The sequence below is a fragment of the Fukomys damarensis genome, unplaced genomic scaffold (genome assembly GCF_012274545.1).
Source record: "Fukomys damarensis isolate Sample0158 unplaced genomic scaffold, DMR_v1.0_HiC HiC_scaffold_23, whole genome shotgun sequence".
Taxonomy (NCBI): Eukaryota; Metazoa; Chordata; class Mammalia; order Rodentia; family Bathyergidae; genus Fukomys; species Fukomys damarensis.
Window position 1 is genome coordinate 34,078,365 of NW_022900935.1, and position 15,488 is coordinate 34,093,852.

General features: G+C 43.0%; 1 protein-coding gene across 3 annotated transcripts in view; it reads right to left on the reverse strand.

Annotated features, from left to right (window-relative positions):
* Positions 1-15,488, reverse strand: part of Plpp3 (phospholipid phosphatase 3) — a 115,890-nt gene that overhangs the window by 58,833 nt on the left and 41,569 nt on the right. Inside the window, exon 1 of one of the 3 annotated variants that reach the window (XM_033767771.1) lies at positions 2,896-2,932. The exons of the other annotated variants lie outside the window; for them this stretch is intronic. Coding sequence (XP_033623662.1) covers positions 2,896-2,917 — 22 coding nt within the window. The 5' untranslated portion in view covers positions 2,918-2,932. Of the gene's footprint in view, positions 1-2,895; positions 2,933-15,488 lie in introns of those variants that run through there. 3 annotated transcript variants of the gene reach the window in all.

Here is a 15,488-nt window from a genome sequence, read left to right on the forward strand (position 1 = left end):
TTTTTTTTTTTTTTTTTTTTTTTTTTTTTTACTAGTACCAGGGATGGAACCCTGGGTCTTCACACTGACTTACATTCCCAGACCTTTACTTTACCTTCAATTTTAAGACAAGGTCTTGTTAAGTCACTAAGTTGCCCAGGGTGGGCTTGAACTTTTCATTCTCCAGTCTCACCCTCGGGATGCTAGGATTACAGGTGTGCCGCCATGCCTGGCTCAGGTGCTTTTAATTATAAATGGATTGATAATATTATCACTAATATTTTACTAACACTGTAGCCAAACAAATGATGCTGGGTTAAAATTACAGAAAGGTCCATTTTACATCAATGCCTTTTAAACAACTAGATCTGCCTGCAAGGAATAAATTCACCCTTGCTGGAAGCATTAAGTAGGGTTTTTATATTAACAAGAAAAGAAGGTTTGGAGGGGTTGCGCCCTTCAGTAGGGTGGAGGTGTTTAAAGGTCATACAAGAAGCACAGGTCTGAGATTAATTTCTAACATGTAAGCTCAATTTCTAACACTTAGGCCTCAATTTTACCACTTGTAGATCTGAAGTGATGCACCCATTCCAAGAGGGTAGCGTGAAGATTAAATAAAATACACAAAGCTTGGGAACACAGTCGATGCTCACAGCTTTTGTTCTTTTTCTCTTCTGAGTCAGACACTTTGGTGTTCTAGTCTCAGAACTGTATGGAGCAAGTTGGACTCAAATAAATATCTAAAAAGGCAAACATAACAAAGGCCCATACCACAGCATCATTATTAAAGGGCTTTCTAACAGGTTAAAACAGTAAACCAAACACTTCTGAGGTGTTACAAGTAAGAACATGTATAGTATGACAATGTGCTCAGACAGTAAAAAGGCTGAGGACAGAATCGCTCTCTCCCCGCTACTGTGAACCTCACGGTATTTTAAGAGACAGGTTTTCAGAAGGATCACCCAGCTAGGCAAGACAATTCTCATGCAGGAAGTTGTAACTCACATTTCACTGACGAGTCAAAGAGTCCTGGCCGGGGAAAGTTACGTGGCCCAGGTGGCCAGTAAACTAGCAATGGTTAAGATGGAAACCCAGATTCCAAGTCCCCCAGCTTGACTGTCTCTCCTTTATCAGAAGTTTTCCTGGGCTGGGGCTTTAGCTCAGTGGTACAGTAGAGTGTCTGTCTCAAATGTGTGAGTCCACTCCTGGTTTCTAAGGCAAGATTAAGATGTGAAAAATCAGCCCTAACTTTTAGGGCAGGTTAAACTTTTTAAAAATAGAAACCATTGTGATTAATGCAGATTCAGTCTGTTACCAAGTTCAAAACACCATACAAATGCACAATTGAATTTAAAATATCTAGCTGCTCTCAAGTTAGGTGCATATTCCCAATTTCTCAGGTTCATTAATACTTTATTATGGGTGTTACAAACTCTAGCTAGAGAAGGTTCTTTCCATTTCATCATACTGACTTACAGGAAGTGGACATTAAGCAACCACTATTTAGTCTTATAATTATGCTTAATAATAATTCAGTTATTTATAGAAAGAAGAAATCTTGCACCAGTGGCTACTCAAGATTGTGGGATTACAGGCCAACAAAATATTTTATTTTACTCTTTGCTTTTCATCCGTACTTTCCAAAACACCTTTTTTATTCACATATTTTTTCAATAAAAATGTTTGAGCAACTATCATATGTAATAGAAGACAGAACTGTACAAACTATAATGGAAAACACAAATGGTTTCATGACAAAAGGGCACAGAGCACAGAACTAATTTAGCTCCAAGGAAATGGGGAAGGGGGCAGGTGGCACTTAACACTGGCAGAAGTGGGGCAACACAGGGGCTGGGGATGTGGCTCAGTGGTACAGCATTTGCCTGGCAGGAATGAGATTCTGGGCTCAAAAGGAACAAAAAAAAAAGTTGAGCAGCACATACCAAGAACAAGAAGAATGACAAAGTGGGAATGGCCACAGGATGAGGCTGTGAAAGTGGGGTGGGATGGAATGGAAGGAAGAGAATGGGGAGCCCACAGGGCAGAGATAGAAAGGTAGGTTGGGGCCAGATTCTGAAAGGTCTCAAATATACCCAGAAATGCACTGTGTAATAAGCAAGAGGTCTTAAAAGTCCTGTTCTGAAGAGACGGGCCTATGGGCTCAGAACTGCAGTTTTGAGAGAAGCCTATTTATTGCAGAAGGCACATACTCTGTATAGGGGAAGAGAGATTATCACTCTAGTCCATCTGTAAAGCGATGTATAGGTATGGGTGAAGGACTGCACAGGCAAACTGGAGAAGAAACAAGGGAGGATGAATCAGAGAGCAAATTCCAAAGAGAAAAATAAACACACAAGCAAATAAATAAATAAAATATCCATTGTATACATGCAAGTTTGCAGTTGCAAATGTCTTCCTAGTCAGAGATGACAGCAAACCATCTGGCCTCCTCAGCTCTGTGATGCAGGCAGGGAAATGAGCACCAGTCTCATCATCCATGAAGTGAAGGGAGTTGTCCAGACACCCAGCTAAATGCAGCAGAGCTAAGACCTGCGTCCAAATCCACAGCAAGCAGCCTCTTAGATGCTGTGTTTGTCATTTCTTTGACTGGCAGTTCAAGACACCTGGCCGTGTTTCCTTCCCACCCAGCGTCTGTGTGTCTATCCTCCTATCTTCCTGCTTGCTCCTGGTGGGCAGAATCCACCTCCCTCCTTTACATCTCAGCAGTGTTTTGCATTTATCTCTATCACACTAAAGGAGAGATAAGATAGACAGCAGACTCTCAGGAATGTTCTCTGTGGCTTTTGGACAACAGAGAATTGTCCAGCAGCCAGGGATCCCCTTTCCCAGTATCCTGGGGGGCATTTCCTATTCATCCAGGAAGAGCCTCACTATGATCCCTACAGTCCCTCTCACCAGCAGCTTCATGGCTCTGCATTCTAAGTGGAAAGGGTCTGCACAAAACGGGCTGGCTCAAAGTCCTATTTAACTTTTCCATGGGTCTGCGTTTGTCAAAGCTTCATGCCAACTCTGTCAGAAAAAGAAATGCCACAAAACTTCTTTTAAGAGAGAGGAAAAGGGCCTACTTTATGCCGTGCTCGGTCTCATGCTAATCACATCACCATTGAAACCCCAGCTGAATAGGAGCTCCACAATGGCCTGGGAAACACACGGGGCTTTTCCAAAGTGTGAGCTCCCTCACTGGAACTGTTTCGTTCCCCTGGCTTTTTAACTCCTTGGGAGAAGATTGATAAAAATTAAAAGTACAATCTGAACTTGCTATCTCTGTGCAGAAAGGGAGAAAATCCTCTGTTTCTGAAGGAGGCAGGCAATGTGGGCTCCTGACCCTTGCTTCTAAGGCTCCAGCTGACACATTTGCAATAAAAGTGAATGCAGGATTCGTAAGCAGCTCAAAGCATTTTCTAGAAAAGCACTTCCCCTGGAATCTTAGTAAAGGGTCTCTGCAAGAGATTAACCCATTGAATTATTAATGCCATGTGTCACCACCCACCAGTGAGAGTTGAGACTGGCATTGCTGACCAGCTCCAAAGAAAAGTGAAATGAACTCCAACCTTCTCTTTCACAGGTTGTTGTGAAATTCAAGTAAGTTAATAATGCATGAAATGCCTCAGCTCGCTCCCTGCCATATAATTAATATTCAGCAAAGTCTATGCCCTTCCCTTCCAACCCAAAGGGCTAACCCCATCCTCTAAGAATTTATGAAGAAACAGGAAATACTGAAACAGACAAACAGATTTTCAACTCCATCAAGCTCAAATACTTTGTGAGACTGTTAACTTCATTCTAGAACATTCTGGCTTGCTGTTTTCATATGCTCATTAGTGAAAATAGTAGTCAGTGAAAAATTCAAACCCAGTCATAACTCTTGGAGGCAAGTACACAGAAGTTGGTTGGTTCCTACCCAGGAGAGCCACCATTTTCCATCCTGGGGCCATTGACCCTCTCTGAACAGCAACTGCAGCCACTGCTGCCATCTGTAACAGCAGTTAGAAGAATGAGTACAACCTCTTCAGGGCTGTAAGAGTTTTTGTTTTGGTTTGTTTTTTTGAGACAGGATCTACTTATGTATTTATCCGGGCTGGCCTTGAACTTGCTTCCATCCTCCTGCCTCAGCCTCCCAAGTACCCAGGCTTGTAAGAGTTGAAGACTCCTGAGTGTGCCTGACTACAGTGTGTTAAGTGTTCAAAAATGTTCACTTCCAAGCCTTTTTCCAGTTGATTGCAGAGACTGCTATTCTGGTTGCGGTGGTTTCAGTGCTCTGTTTGCTTTTTGGGCTGGGGAGAGCTACAGTGAGAAAAATTAATTGAGGCAAAAAAGAATATTCTAATTCAAACTCTCCGATGTGCACATTGTCATATGGTAGAGTTGTCCGGGGAGAGAGATCATTAATAGTAATAACTTCTTGGATTGTACTGCTGGGTCAGGCACAGCTGCAAACATCCAATTTTAGGCAAGATTATAATTGAAGGCTCCTCAACTCCATCAATGGCCTCCGGAAAATTAAACCTAAAATCATGACAGCTTATTTTCCCCTGAGATTGAAAGCCTTATACTTTGAATGCTTTGATTCAAGAACTATATTTTAATTTCCCAGCCAGTTCCACGGAGCCCTGTGTTGCTACAGTGCCTGAAGCATGGACCTCTCAAAGCAATCCCACACCAAGGTAAGGGGAACCACCCTGCCTCCTGCCTTGCCACTGGCACTGTGCTTTAAACAAATTTCAATGAGAAGCCTGCTAAACAAAAGACACCTTTGGAAATATGCTAACCATCCCAGTTTTCTGGAAGTTCCTCCTTCTGAGCACAGTATGTCCCCCCCGTTTCAAAAGACACCATGGATTTCATCAAAACAGCCATCGGTGCCAAGGCGACAGCAAATGCAGAGGGGAGAAATGATGTATGAGGCTGTTGCTCCCTAGAAACCTATGGAGGCCAAATGACCCAGAGAGCTACTCTGGGCAAGTATCTAATGAAATCTGCTATGTGGCTAAGAGGCATTTCTGCCACTTCCTGTCAGTGGTTGCTAACTCTACAACAATGTGGGTCATTTGTGGGGAAGAGGCTACTGGTGCAAGTTCTATTGAGCGCATTTTAATAAATGAGCTGCATCCACAGCCGCTAACCAGAGAAACTCAAAGCTTCCAAGTGTGACCCGAGGGCTACCCCACACCACACGCCAGCATACTGAATCATGGTACAGAAAGGGTCGCTCACATAGTGACCCATCACTGCTGCCTGGTGGAAGTGACAAAAAGGCCCCCTTCAAGGCCCTCTGCCCCTTAGGAAGCCTTCCCTGAGCACTGCAGGAACGGGTGGGCTCCCTGTGCTATCAATTCACAGAGCTTCGGTTCCATCCCAGGGGAATAGCCCTCGCTGTTCCTTCTTACCCCTCTGGGACATCTGGAAAACACCTCTACATGCATAGTAAACTCTACTTTAAATCAAGTCTCCTCTCCTGTTGATTAAAGCCCAGAAAGTATGAATTGCATCTTCTGGTCAGCAGAAGTAAGGGCCAAGTACCATTCCATTCACAAACACAAAACGCTGTCGCTTTGACCAGGCTAGGTAGAGGCCAAAGCTTTGATTTAGTCTTCCAAGTTCATCATTAGTAAAATACGGTGCACATCAGATATTTCTGACGTACTGAAAATAGTATAGGGTGTCCCAAGACTGCCCTCACAGACTGATCTTCAAGGGCCTAGAGGACCCAGGGTAGGAGTCCCAAATCTTAACACACTTCGGGGAACTCTTCCCACACTGCTGATGGGACGGGCTCAGGAAAGCCTGGGCTGCAGAAACAGAGAACATGAGCAGGAGCACCTCATGCTTCAGCACAGTCTCACCAGACAGACGCCTGGGCCTGGCTCATCCACTCTCCAACGGAACTGCTAAAGCACCTTCACTTGGCTCACGTAACCTCTCTGAACCTCAGCTCTGTAAAATGGAGATAGCAGTAGTCTACTCACGTGTAGTGGACTCTTTGGAGGACTAAATAAGAGAATGCACGCACAGTGCTCGACCTTGCACATGGGTCGAGGTACATGGAGGTGCATGGCCAGCACTCAGTACATGTAAGCAGTTGTCATTGTTTAGCCTGGCTTGGGTCTGAGTCCCAGCCTCTGCACATGTTAGCTGTGAGAGCTTGGGCAAGTCATTCACCTTCTCTGAACAGCAAAAACAAATTATTAAAATTTTCCTTACTCTGCTAGTAGAAAAACTGAGTAAAATATCGCATACAGTGTCTGACAATAAATGACCATTCCTCATGGTCTTGGAATATCTGTGCTTTAATACTTCACATACTCCTAGCTTGATTTTTAGTGCATTTTAACTTGGTGCTTCAGTTCCTAAAGCTCTGCTCTATGTCTTTATACTGCACAAGAGTTTAAAAGATAAATTTATCTTAGATTTTAACTTCTGAGATAATAATCATGTAGCAAGAACAGAACAAATGGATTTCTCCTATGTGCCTGTAAAGTATCATAAAGCAGATTTTAGGAATATAAAGCATTTAAGATTTGCACTCGCTAGTGTCCAAGGTGCTTTGAAGGTACGTTTTGTTCTTTTGGCTGAGACTGCCTGGTGCCCGTGGCTCTCTAGATGCAAAACTCTGGGGGTGAGTGGGGCCTGCTGACCACCCAGCCATTGCTGCTCAGGCTGTTTATTGTTTCCTGCACACTCATCTTAAGCCCAGCGATGCTACTAAACTCGTTAAAAATGTTGTTTCTTTGTGGAAAGTGTCTAAGGACAAAGTGACACTGTAGTGGTGTCATTCACATGTTAATTCTTAAGATCTTTGGTAAAGCTTTTACGTTTTTTTTTTCTTACATATTTTAACTGATCTTAAGATATTTCTAAAATGGTACAGTTACTATGGAAAAGTCTGACAGTTCCTCAGAAAGTCAAACACAGAATTATCATCTAGCCCATCAACTCCACTTCTAAAGACACGGGACCAAGAGAATTGCAAACATATATACATCAACGTTCACAGCAGAACTACTCATAAAATAACCCAAAGGCCCATTAAGTGATAAATGTGTAAACTAAGTGTGGTATAGCTGTCCACGTGGAATATTATTTGGCAATAAAAAGAAATGAAGCACTGATACATGCTACAACGTGGAAGAACCTTAAAACCATTATTCCAGGTCAGAGAAGCCAGTCACTGAGGAGCACACATCACGATAACCTGAGAATGAAACGGAAGGGGAGTGATTGCTAATGAGTACAGTGATAAAAAATTTTCTAAAACTGATTGTGGCAATAGTTACCCAAGTCTGAGGGTACACTAAAAAACAGTGAATTGTATACTTCAAATAAATGGATTGTTAGACCTCTCAATTATATCTCAATAATAAATACCATTACAACTTTGTCCAAAACCCTCTCTCTAAACCAAGAGGGTTTCCAGCCCACTTACTTTACAGGGCATTCAGAAAATTTAAAAATTCCAGAGCAAAACGAAAATAATGCATAGCCTCATCACTACAATAAGACGATACCCATAAAGAAGCATCTGCTAATCTTATCTCCTGGGTTTCCTAGGTCTTCTGAAAATACCCCTCACTATTCCCAGGCTCCCAGCAGGACCAGGAAGTACCCATGGTGTCTTTCCTACACATCCTATTCTCTCTGTCCCCTGGACCCAGGATTCCCTCCTCACCTGCCTTTCTCCAGCTTCCCTGCCCTCAAATCCAGTGACCTCCTCCAAACCTACATCAGATTAGATCAATGCCCTGATCAAAACTTCTTTAAAATATGTTAATTCCAAGATCCGTAGAATTCTTGCAATTTTTCCTTATATATTTTAACTAAACTTACCCATATTTTTGGAATACTAAAGCTGCCACAATAAAAAGTGTAGCAATTCCTCAAAACGGTATATGTAGAGTTACCATAGACCCAGCAATCCCACACCTGTGCATACGTATACTCTGGTTTCTCTCCATATAAAAATTTCCATAATAAAAAAGACAAAAGAAAGATAAAATTCCACTTGCTCTGACCATCCTCCAAAATAGAGCTCAAGTTCCTCACTGTCTAACGTTATCAGCCCCTTTCATAGCCCGACCCAACCTACCTCTCCAACTCATCTCTGGCATCCTCTCTTCTCCCACATGCAACATAAATGCTCCATATTTTCACTCCAGTCTCAGCCACTCACCTTTCCCACACATGTCCCTGCTTCCTTCTCTCAACTTAGGTGGTTCCCTCCATTGCCGTATTTTATCTTGTAAGATCCAGTCCTCCCGCCATCACTCCTCACTGTGCTGCTATGGACCCTCCTTGAAGACTCATTAGCAACTACTTCCCTTTCGCTACCCTGAGATGGGAGCCAAAGTGGTGGCACATGCCAGTAATCACAGCACTTGTGAGACTGAAGGACAAGGATCACCACAAGCTGGACATCAACCTGGGCTACTAGTGAGAGTGAGTTCAAGGCCAGCCTGAACTACACAGAGAGACCCTGGAGGGAGAGGGAATAGAGAGAGACAGAGAATTCCTTACAAGGCAAACCTAAGGGTCTAGCACATAGTATCTGCCCCCAGAACATCTGCAGAAGACAAGACTTAAACTTAAAAGACAGGTACAAACATAGACTTAATTAAATACACTCTCTAGAAATTATACCAGTTGATACCACAAACTAATTTGGGGGGCAGATATAAAGAAAAACATCAAGGAGAAGGGCTTCCTTCGTGTCAATGTAATCATGTGTATTATGTGCTTTAGAGGTACATAAACAGGAACAAAGTATACTGCTTATTATGTCAAGGCACTTACCCCGATTTGCATTTCTCTGCAAAACTCTCTAGACATGTAATTTTGTTAATTTGTGACAAACCTCAGAAACACACTTACCACCAATACCCTGATTGCAATATATACTTTCAAAGCACAGAGAAATCAAAAGTTCCTTTCAAAAGTTTCCAAATGATTCTGATGATGTGTTGTTTGGTTTGGTTTTTAAACTGGGAGGTTTTAATGCAGATCCTAATTTTTAACTTCACCTGGACCTGAAGGAAGAACCGTTTCACAGGAGTGTGTAAGAGCTGGCCTCGCTTTCTCTGATTGTAAGCACTGCCAAACTAATGCATGACTTCGGGAAAATTATTTCATCAAAGGCTCGGCTTCATCCTCAGCCAAGGAGAGTAATTTCTAGAGTTGTTGAGACTCTCTTGCAAAGCAAAAATTTTAACAATATGGGTGCTCTTTATTCCTGCCTGGGACGCATCCTAAGAAGGGGGAGCCCGTGGAAGAGCCCATCGGTCAGCAATGATCTTAGTAACAAGCATCTACTGGAACAGGTAGTAGTCTGAAGAAAAGGAACAGATCTAAAACTGCCCAGTCCTTCAAATCTGCACCATGCATCTCTGGCCTCACTTAACTGATATCTCACTGATTTGGACTAAAAGCAAAACCTGTTTGTCTTGTTCCTCTTTTCATAGACACAAGCAAGGGAAAGAACAGAAGGCGGCTCTCTGAAGAGGCATCTAATTTCATACCAACAAGTTGACATTGAGAAGGCAAAATGGCCTTCAGGCAAGATCTCCTCTGGTGCTAGGTCCTGTTCTTTCATTCTGTGTTGACAATTTCTAGCCAGTCCAGACCTCAGTCTCCACGCGTGCACCAGGGCACAGGCCAGGATGCTGAGATGCAGGACAATGGAAGCAGGAAGCACCTCGGCGCCAGGCAGGGTAATAAGCTCATCCTCACAGCATCCCCAAGCTCACAGTACCCCATTTTACAAATGAAAACGCTGAGCCTCAGGGATCAGGTGACGTGACTAAGCTTTCACAGCTGGTAATTCTGAGCACACGCCAGTCTGAGTTGGTCTGAGTCCTCCAACCTTTGCCACTCCCTCAAAGAGGCCTGCTCTTCTGAGATAAAAGGATAACCTCAGTGTTGCTGATAATGAAATTCTAAAGATTCCATGAATCTACACAGTGAGAATTGCTCCAATCGTATTTTCTTTGTGATGTCAAGGAGAATTATTCATCACAACATAGCACCTGAGATAAGATTTCTATCTGTACCTGGTATGTTGGGCCCTGTAGAATGTACTGCACTCAATATTTAGACTCAATCAATCTGAAGTAAGTGAAATGGAAAGAACTAGAAAGGACCAGGCTTTCACTGCATTGAAAAGTGAGTAGCAAAATAAACTGACAAAGCTCTGGAAAATGCGGTGCCTACTTCCCACCTTGTACAAGTTACTTGACTTCTCTGAGCTGTAGCTTCCTCCTCTATCTGTTCTACACACTGACCTGAATGATGAATATAAATAACACAGATTGTCCTTCCTTAGCAAATACACAGAGTGCCCAGCACAACAAGCTTTTAGAGCCTTTCCAATTGCTGCTGTTCTCTTTAGACAGGTCCCCCCCTGGCCTGTCACAAGGCACGATACTTGATGGCTTGGACACTGACCCTGTGTCTGTTTCTCTAGGCTCTTCCCCTCAAGAAGATCTGGCCACCTTCCTTTCAAAGGGAAGGACGCAGCCACCAAAGGCGACCAAGGTTCCCGCACTCTGACCTTCCCAGACAGGGTCAGAACATCTGGCCCAGTTTCCTTCAGCTAATGGGAAACATTTGTGTCCACTCTGCCTAGTTTTCTTCATAGGATTCTCTCCCAATGTTTCCTCTTAATATAGTTTAGCAAACTCTGCTGCCAAAAATAAATGGGGATTTAAGGAAGAAGTCTTCCTGAAGAAGTCAAATTATTTTTGCCTAATCACACCTATGGGTGTTACTTTACCTTTATGTCAGAATTCAAATCCAGAGAGAGGTAAATTCAAAGGCTGTGTTGTTGTTACAATACTTTGCCAAGCTAACTTTGATCTTTTAAAGGCTGTATTTACGAATCGAATTTATTCTTCCTTCTCCTTTCAGTCGTGTGCAAACTTCAGGGTCTGAAAAAATGTCTCATTTATCCTGTGTAATCACTTGACTGTAACATGAACTACATGCTACTTAGCTTAAAACCAGAAAATAAAAATTCTAGCTTTCAGCACTTAGTGACAACACCAAGTCCTTGAACGAAAAGTCAATGGGCACCTTCGGCCCTGTACCCAGAGATAGAGTTCCTTTTTGGAAAACAATTCTAACAAATGTGATTATCTTACCTGAAAAAGACAGATGCACTGGCCACAAAGAAACAACCTATCAGTGCAAAAGTGCTAGCACATTCAGGATAGGGATAAAAGTCCCACAGCCTAATTCAGTTTTCAGTTGCCCTTAAGACAATCATGGTTATACAGTGACTTTAAAATTGGCTTGCCTGATAAGAATCATTCAAAGATTTTATAAAGTACAGAATCCCCCGCCTACGGCCTAAGCCTACTGAATCTCAATCTCTTGGGACAGTCTAAGAACCTATATTTTACCCCAGCTGGTTCTCTTATCAGGTAAGTTTGCTAACTATATAATAGTCACCCCCATTACTGATCACTCCTCAAATAATTTGCACTAAGTTGAGCTGACACACAAAGTAGGATTTTCCCTAAACACAACTCCCCCTGCAGTAAAGAAGCCTTTTCACCCAGGTTTCGGTAGTGGCATGCTATGACAAACTGGGCCTACCAGCCCAACAACTGCACAGGAAGGGTTAAAGGAAGAATCTAGAACTGACAAGCAGTCAAACTGGCTAAAGATGGAAAAGGCCACCAAAGTCTCTCACAAAGGCAGCTATCCTCATGGTGTATCTCTTAAGATAAGAAAATATTGGGCCAAGGATTTAGCTTAGTGGTGCCGCCACCTGCCTTGCAAGGACAAGGACCCAAGTTTGATCCACGGTACCAAAAAAACAAGGGGGAAAAAAAAAGAAAAGAAAATGTTATGAAAGGCAGCAGCTGAGAGAGAGAAAATCTAATAATTTTGGACAAGAAGGCAATAGAGGTTTTCCACCACCCTAAAAAACTCAACAGAGCTTAGATCTACTAAACTGAGTTCCCTTTGTGTGTGTGTGTATGTGTTTTTTTTTTTTTTGCAATCAATGTAGAATATTTTGCTAGACAGCTCAACAGTTGGTTAGTGAAAACATGTTTCTATATTCTGTGACTCAATGATAGATTAATTTATTAAAACCTATTGGTTATCCGAAACATACTTAGTGAATGTACTGAGCAAAAAGACAGGAAAAGCCACCTGTTGTGATTGCTTGTTAACTTGTGGCTGCTATAAATTTCAAGGAGCAGGCAAAAGGCCGGAGGAAAAAATCTATGTTCTTCAGCATATTGGATTAACTCTTATAAAAGCAATGTTTACTTTCTCTCCAGAATCAACATATTTAGGCTAATTCTTTGGCCAAACATAGCACAATTTGATTGAAGATACAGTCTTAGAGAAGCAATGTCTCACTCATCCAGTCATTTTGCTGATGGAAAAAATTAAAACCCAGAGAAAACCTTCCTGTCCACAGCCACACAACTAGACTGCAGCCATGAGACAGCTTGGAATCTGAGGCTTTTTGCCTCCAAGACTCCCATTCCCTTCTCTATTTCACACTGTCCTCTTCCCATTATTAAATAATGTAATATTTAAATAGCACAATACATGTAAATAGAGGAATACATGATGATTTCATTTATCCTATATAGGAAACCAGTTCTAAAATTTTACCTCAACCAATTAATTGCAAAATATCCAAAAACATTCTGAAACAACCAAATTAAGTAAAATGGTGCTGATCACCTGAATTCTGTATCACTGGCAGAAGAGCTGGCCCTCTTTGGGGTTAGTTTTGGGGTCCATGAGTAACTGGGAAATGTGGAACAGCACGACTTACTACAAACCCAGCTTCAGGATTTTCTGATGAGAATCTGGGCTTCAGCACTTCCCATGTGAGGACACAGCTCCACCTCTGCTAAAGTGAGTAGTCAGGAGGAATTCAAACTGACTTAAGTGCGAGAATCTGTCCTTTCCTTCCTTGAGACTTAGTTTTCTGGTCTATAAGATGGCCATGTTTTCATATGTGTTGCAGTGACAAGTAAGGAATTAACTTGTATTTTTAAAAAGAGGCTAAAAGCACTTAGACAAGTAGGTGGAACTGTATTTCTGCCTGGGAATCTTCTCTCTGAGCTTGTAGAACCCCATACACCAGAATTAATGTGCAAAAACAGGTGATATGCATTACTTAATGGAAGCAAAAATGCCATGAATTTCATAAGAACTACTGCAGCTCATAATTATATCTAAGAATCAGTTGGCAAAGACAGCTATTCAAAGACAGCTCCCACTGCAGTTCTCTGACACCAAGTTCTGACTTTTGTTTTTTCATCCAGAATAAAACATCCCAAAAAGGTATGTGAAGCAAGTTAAACTACTTGCATATTTCCACTTACATAACACTTTCAGAGCACATCAACTTTTATTTTTTCCAGATACTAAGAGCTGAGGCTTGGTATACATTCCTGTGGGAGAATAAACAGAAAACAGTCTCTCTTCTTAATATATTAGTACCTCATAATCTAGGCCATATGATCAATAAATTATATAAAAATTAAATCATACTGAGTTTAGTCAGAGAGTGAACTAAGTAGAAACAATTTTTTAGTAGTGAAGTGTGTGGAATATTAAAATCACATTCTTGTGTATTAATTTATCTTTTGGAAGCTACATAGAGTTCTCTTGCATGAATATCTCACAATATTTATCTTACAGTTTTTCCCATTAAAGGTGCTAGAGGGGGATTTAGCTAGTGACACTGGAATCTGGTTTGTGCTTAGGGAAGGCACCAATCAACCAATGACTCAAAACATTAGTGTTGCCATGGATTTAATGACGAGACACACAGCCCTTTAAAAAGGCTAGCAGATGCCTCTTGTAATAAAATGCATGGTCCTGACATCAGATTGCCTTTTGGAACTATAACCATTTGCTGGAACATAACAACAACTGAATAAGCACATTAAGCAGAAAGGTTTAAAATACTAGCTGGGGCTGGGGAGGACTTCGGGATAGCTGGTACACCTTACTTACACAGTGAATGCATACTCCCTTCCTAGCTACACTACCACAGCTGCAAGGAATGTCTTTTTTGCAAATTCCTTCACGTTTCCTTCCTTTAATACGAATTTATCATCTCTTAGGTCTGCCTTCTGAAATCAGGAGTGAAAGGGAGGAGAACAATGAAATTGTACAATTCCTTATCACAAGCAAGAGGCCAGAGGGTACCTATCATAGCCAGCCTACAAAAACTCACCCTACCAACAACAAAACACTGCAGTCAACCCTGGGAAGTGGCAGGCAAGTTTACAGCAGTGTCTGTGCCTTCAGAGTTTCCCAGTAGTAACCCCAGGACCTGGGAGGGTCTTTTAAAAGATCAATAGCTCATCACAAGACCTTCAGTACTAATCTGACCCACTATGCATGATAATAAACCAGCTGCCACCAGGAAGGTGGGCCCTCCAGTGACAATTCCTTCACATAGCATCCTAGAGCTGAACTGATTTTAAGAGAGCTGGGGATGGGACAGGTCACTGCATTTCTTCCTTCCGCACAACACAGCTCGACCTCCAGCGCTCTCTCCTTATCAGAAGAGAGCCACTGTGCTGTTCAGACTCTTAAGAATCCCATCTTCCTTCGGCCAAGGCCGAAGGACCCTGGACACTATGGTCACGGCTGCACAAAGAATCCTGAAAGCCAAGGAAGCTCAACTCCAGTCCAAGAAGTCCCAGGTTGGCCCAATCCGCACGGACAAGTCTACTTCAAAGGGACTCACGTCTCCGTGCAGGACTTCTGTTTTAAGGGGACTGAACTGGGAACACAGATGTTTCTTCAGTTAGCAGAGCTGGCAGAACAGCTCCTGGACCAAATCCGAGTTCTTAATGCAGGAAGGAGCCTTGGAGAGCATCTACTTCAACCCACCCACCCAAGTGCGGAGGAAACTAAGGCCTGGAGATGGGTCTGTGGTACACTCAGCGAGTGGCAGAGAGTGGCAGCGTTACTGACAAGTCCCGCGCGCTTTCCATTACACCATGATTCGCTTAAAAAATAACAAAAAATAAAATCCTACGCTGACTTCAACCTTAGAACTCTCGTGGATGAAGCAGTCGCTTCTCCCAGCTCCCTCTGAGTCCATAAATCCTCCTCCCCTCCCCCTCCTTAACTCCCACCGCCCCGCTAGCTGGAGCTTCCAACTACTTTGGAAAACACCACAAGCGGCGCCTCAACTTTCCAGGGGTGCAGTCTCATCAGGGTCTCTGAGCAAGATCGTGGCTTGCTTCTCGGTGTATTCGGGGAAATGGGTCACCTACACACTTCGGCACCGACTCGGGCAGAGGGCCGGTTAAAACAGATCCCGGAAACCGCCCACCTCCCGGCGCACAGTAGGCACTCGGGCCGTTCCGGACCTGGACCGAGCACCTCAGGGGTGCGCGGTGCTCCGGGGAGAAGGGGTGCGGCGGAAGGGCTGCTGTTTGCACACAGCCGGGCGAGGCCCCCAGAGCGCCCGGGAGTCGGGTGCAGACGACGAGCTACGCGTC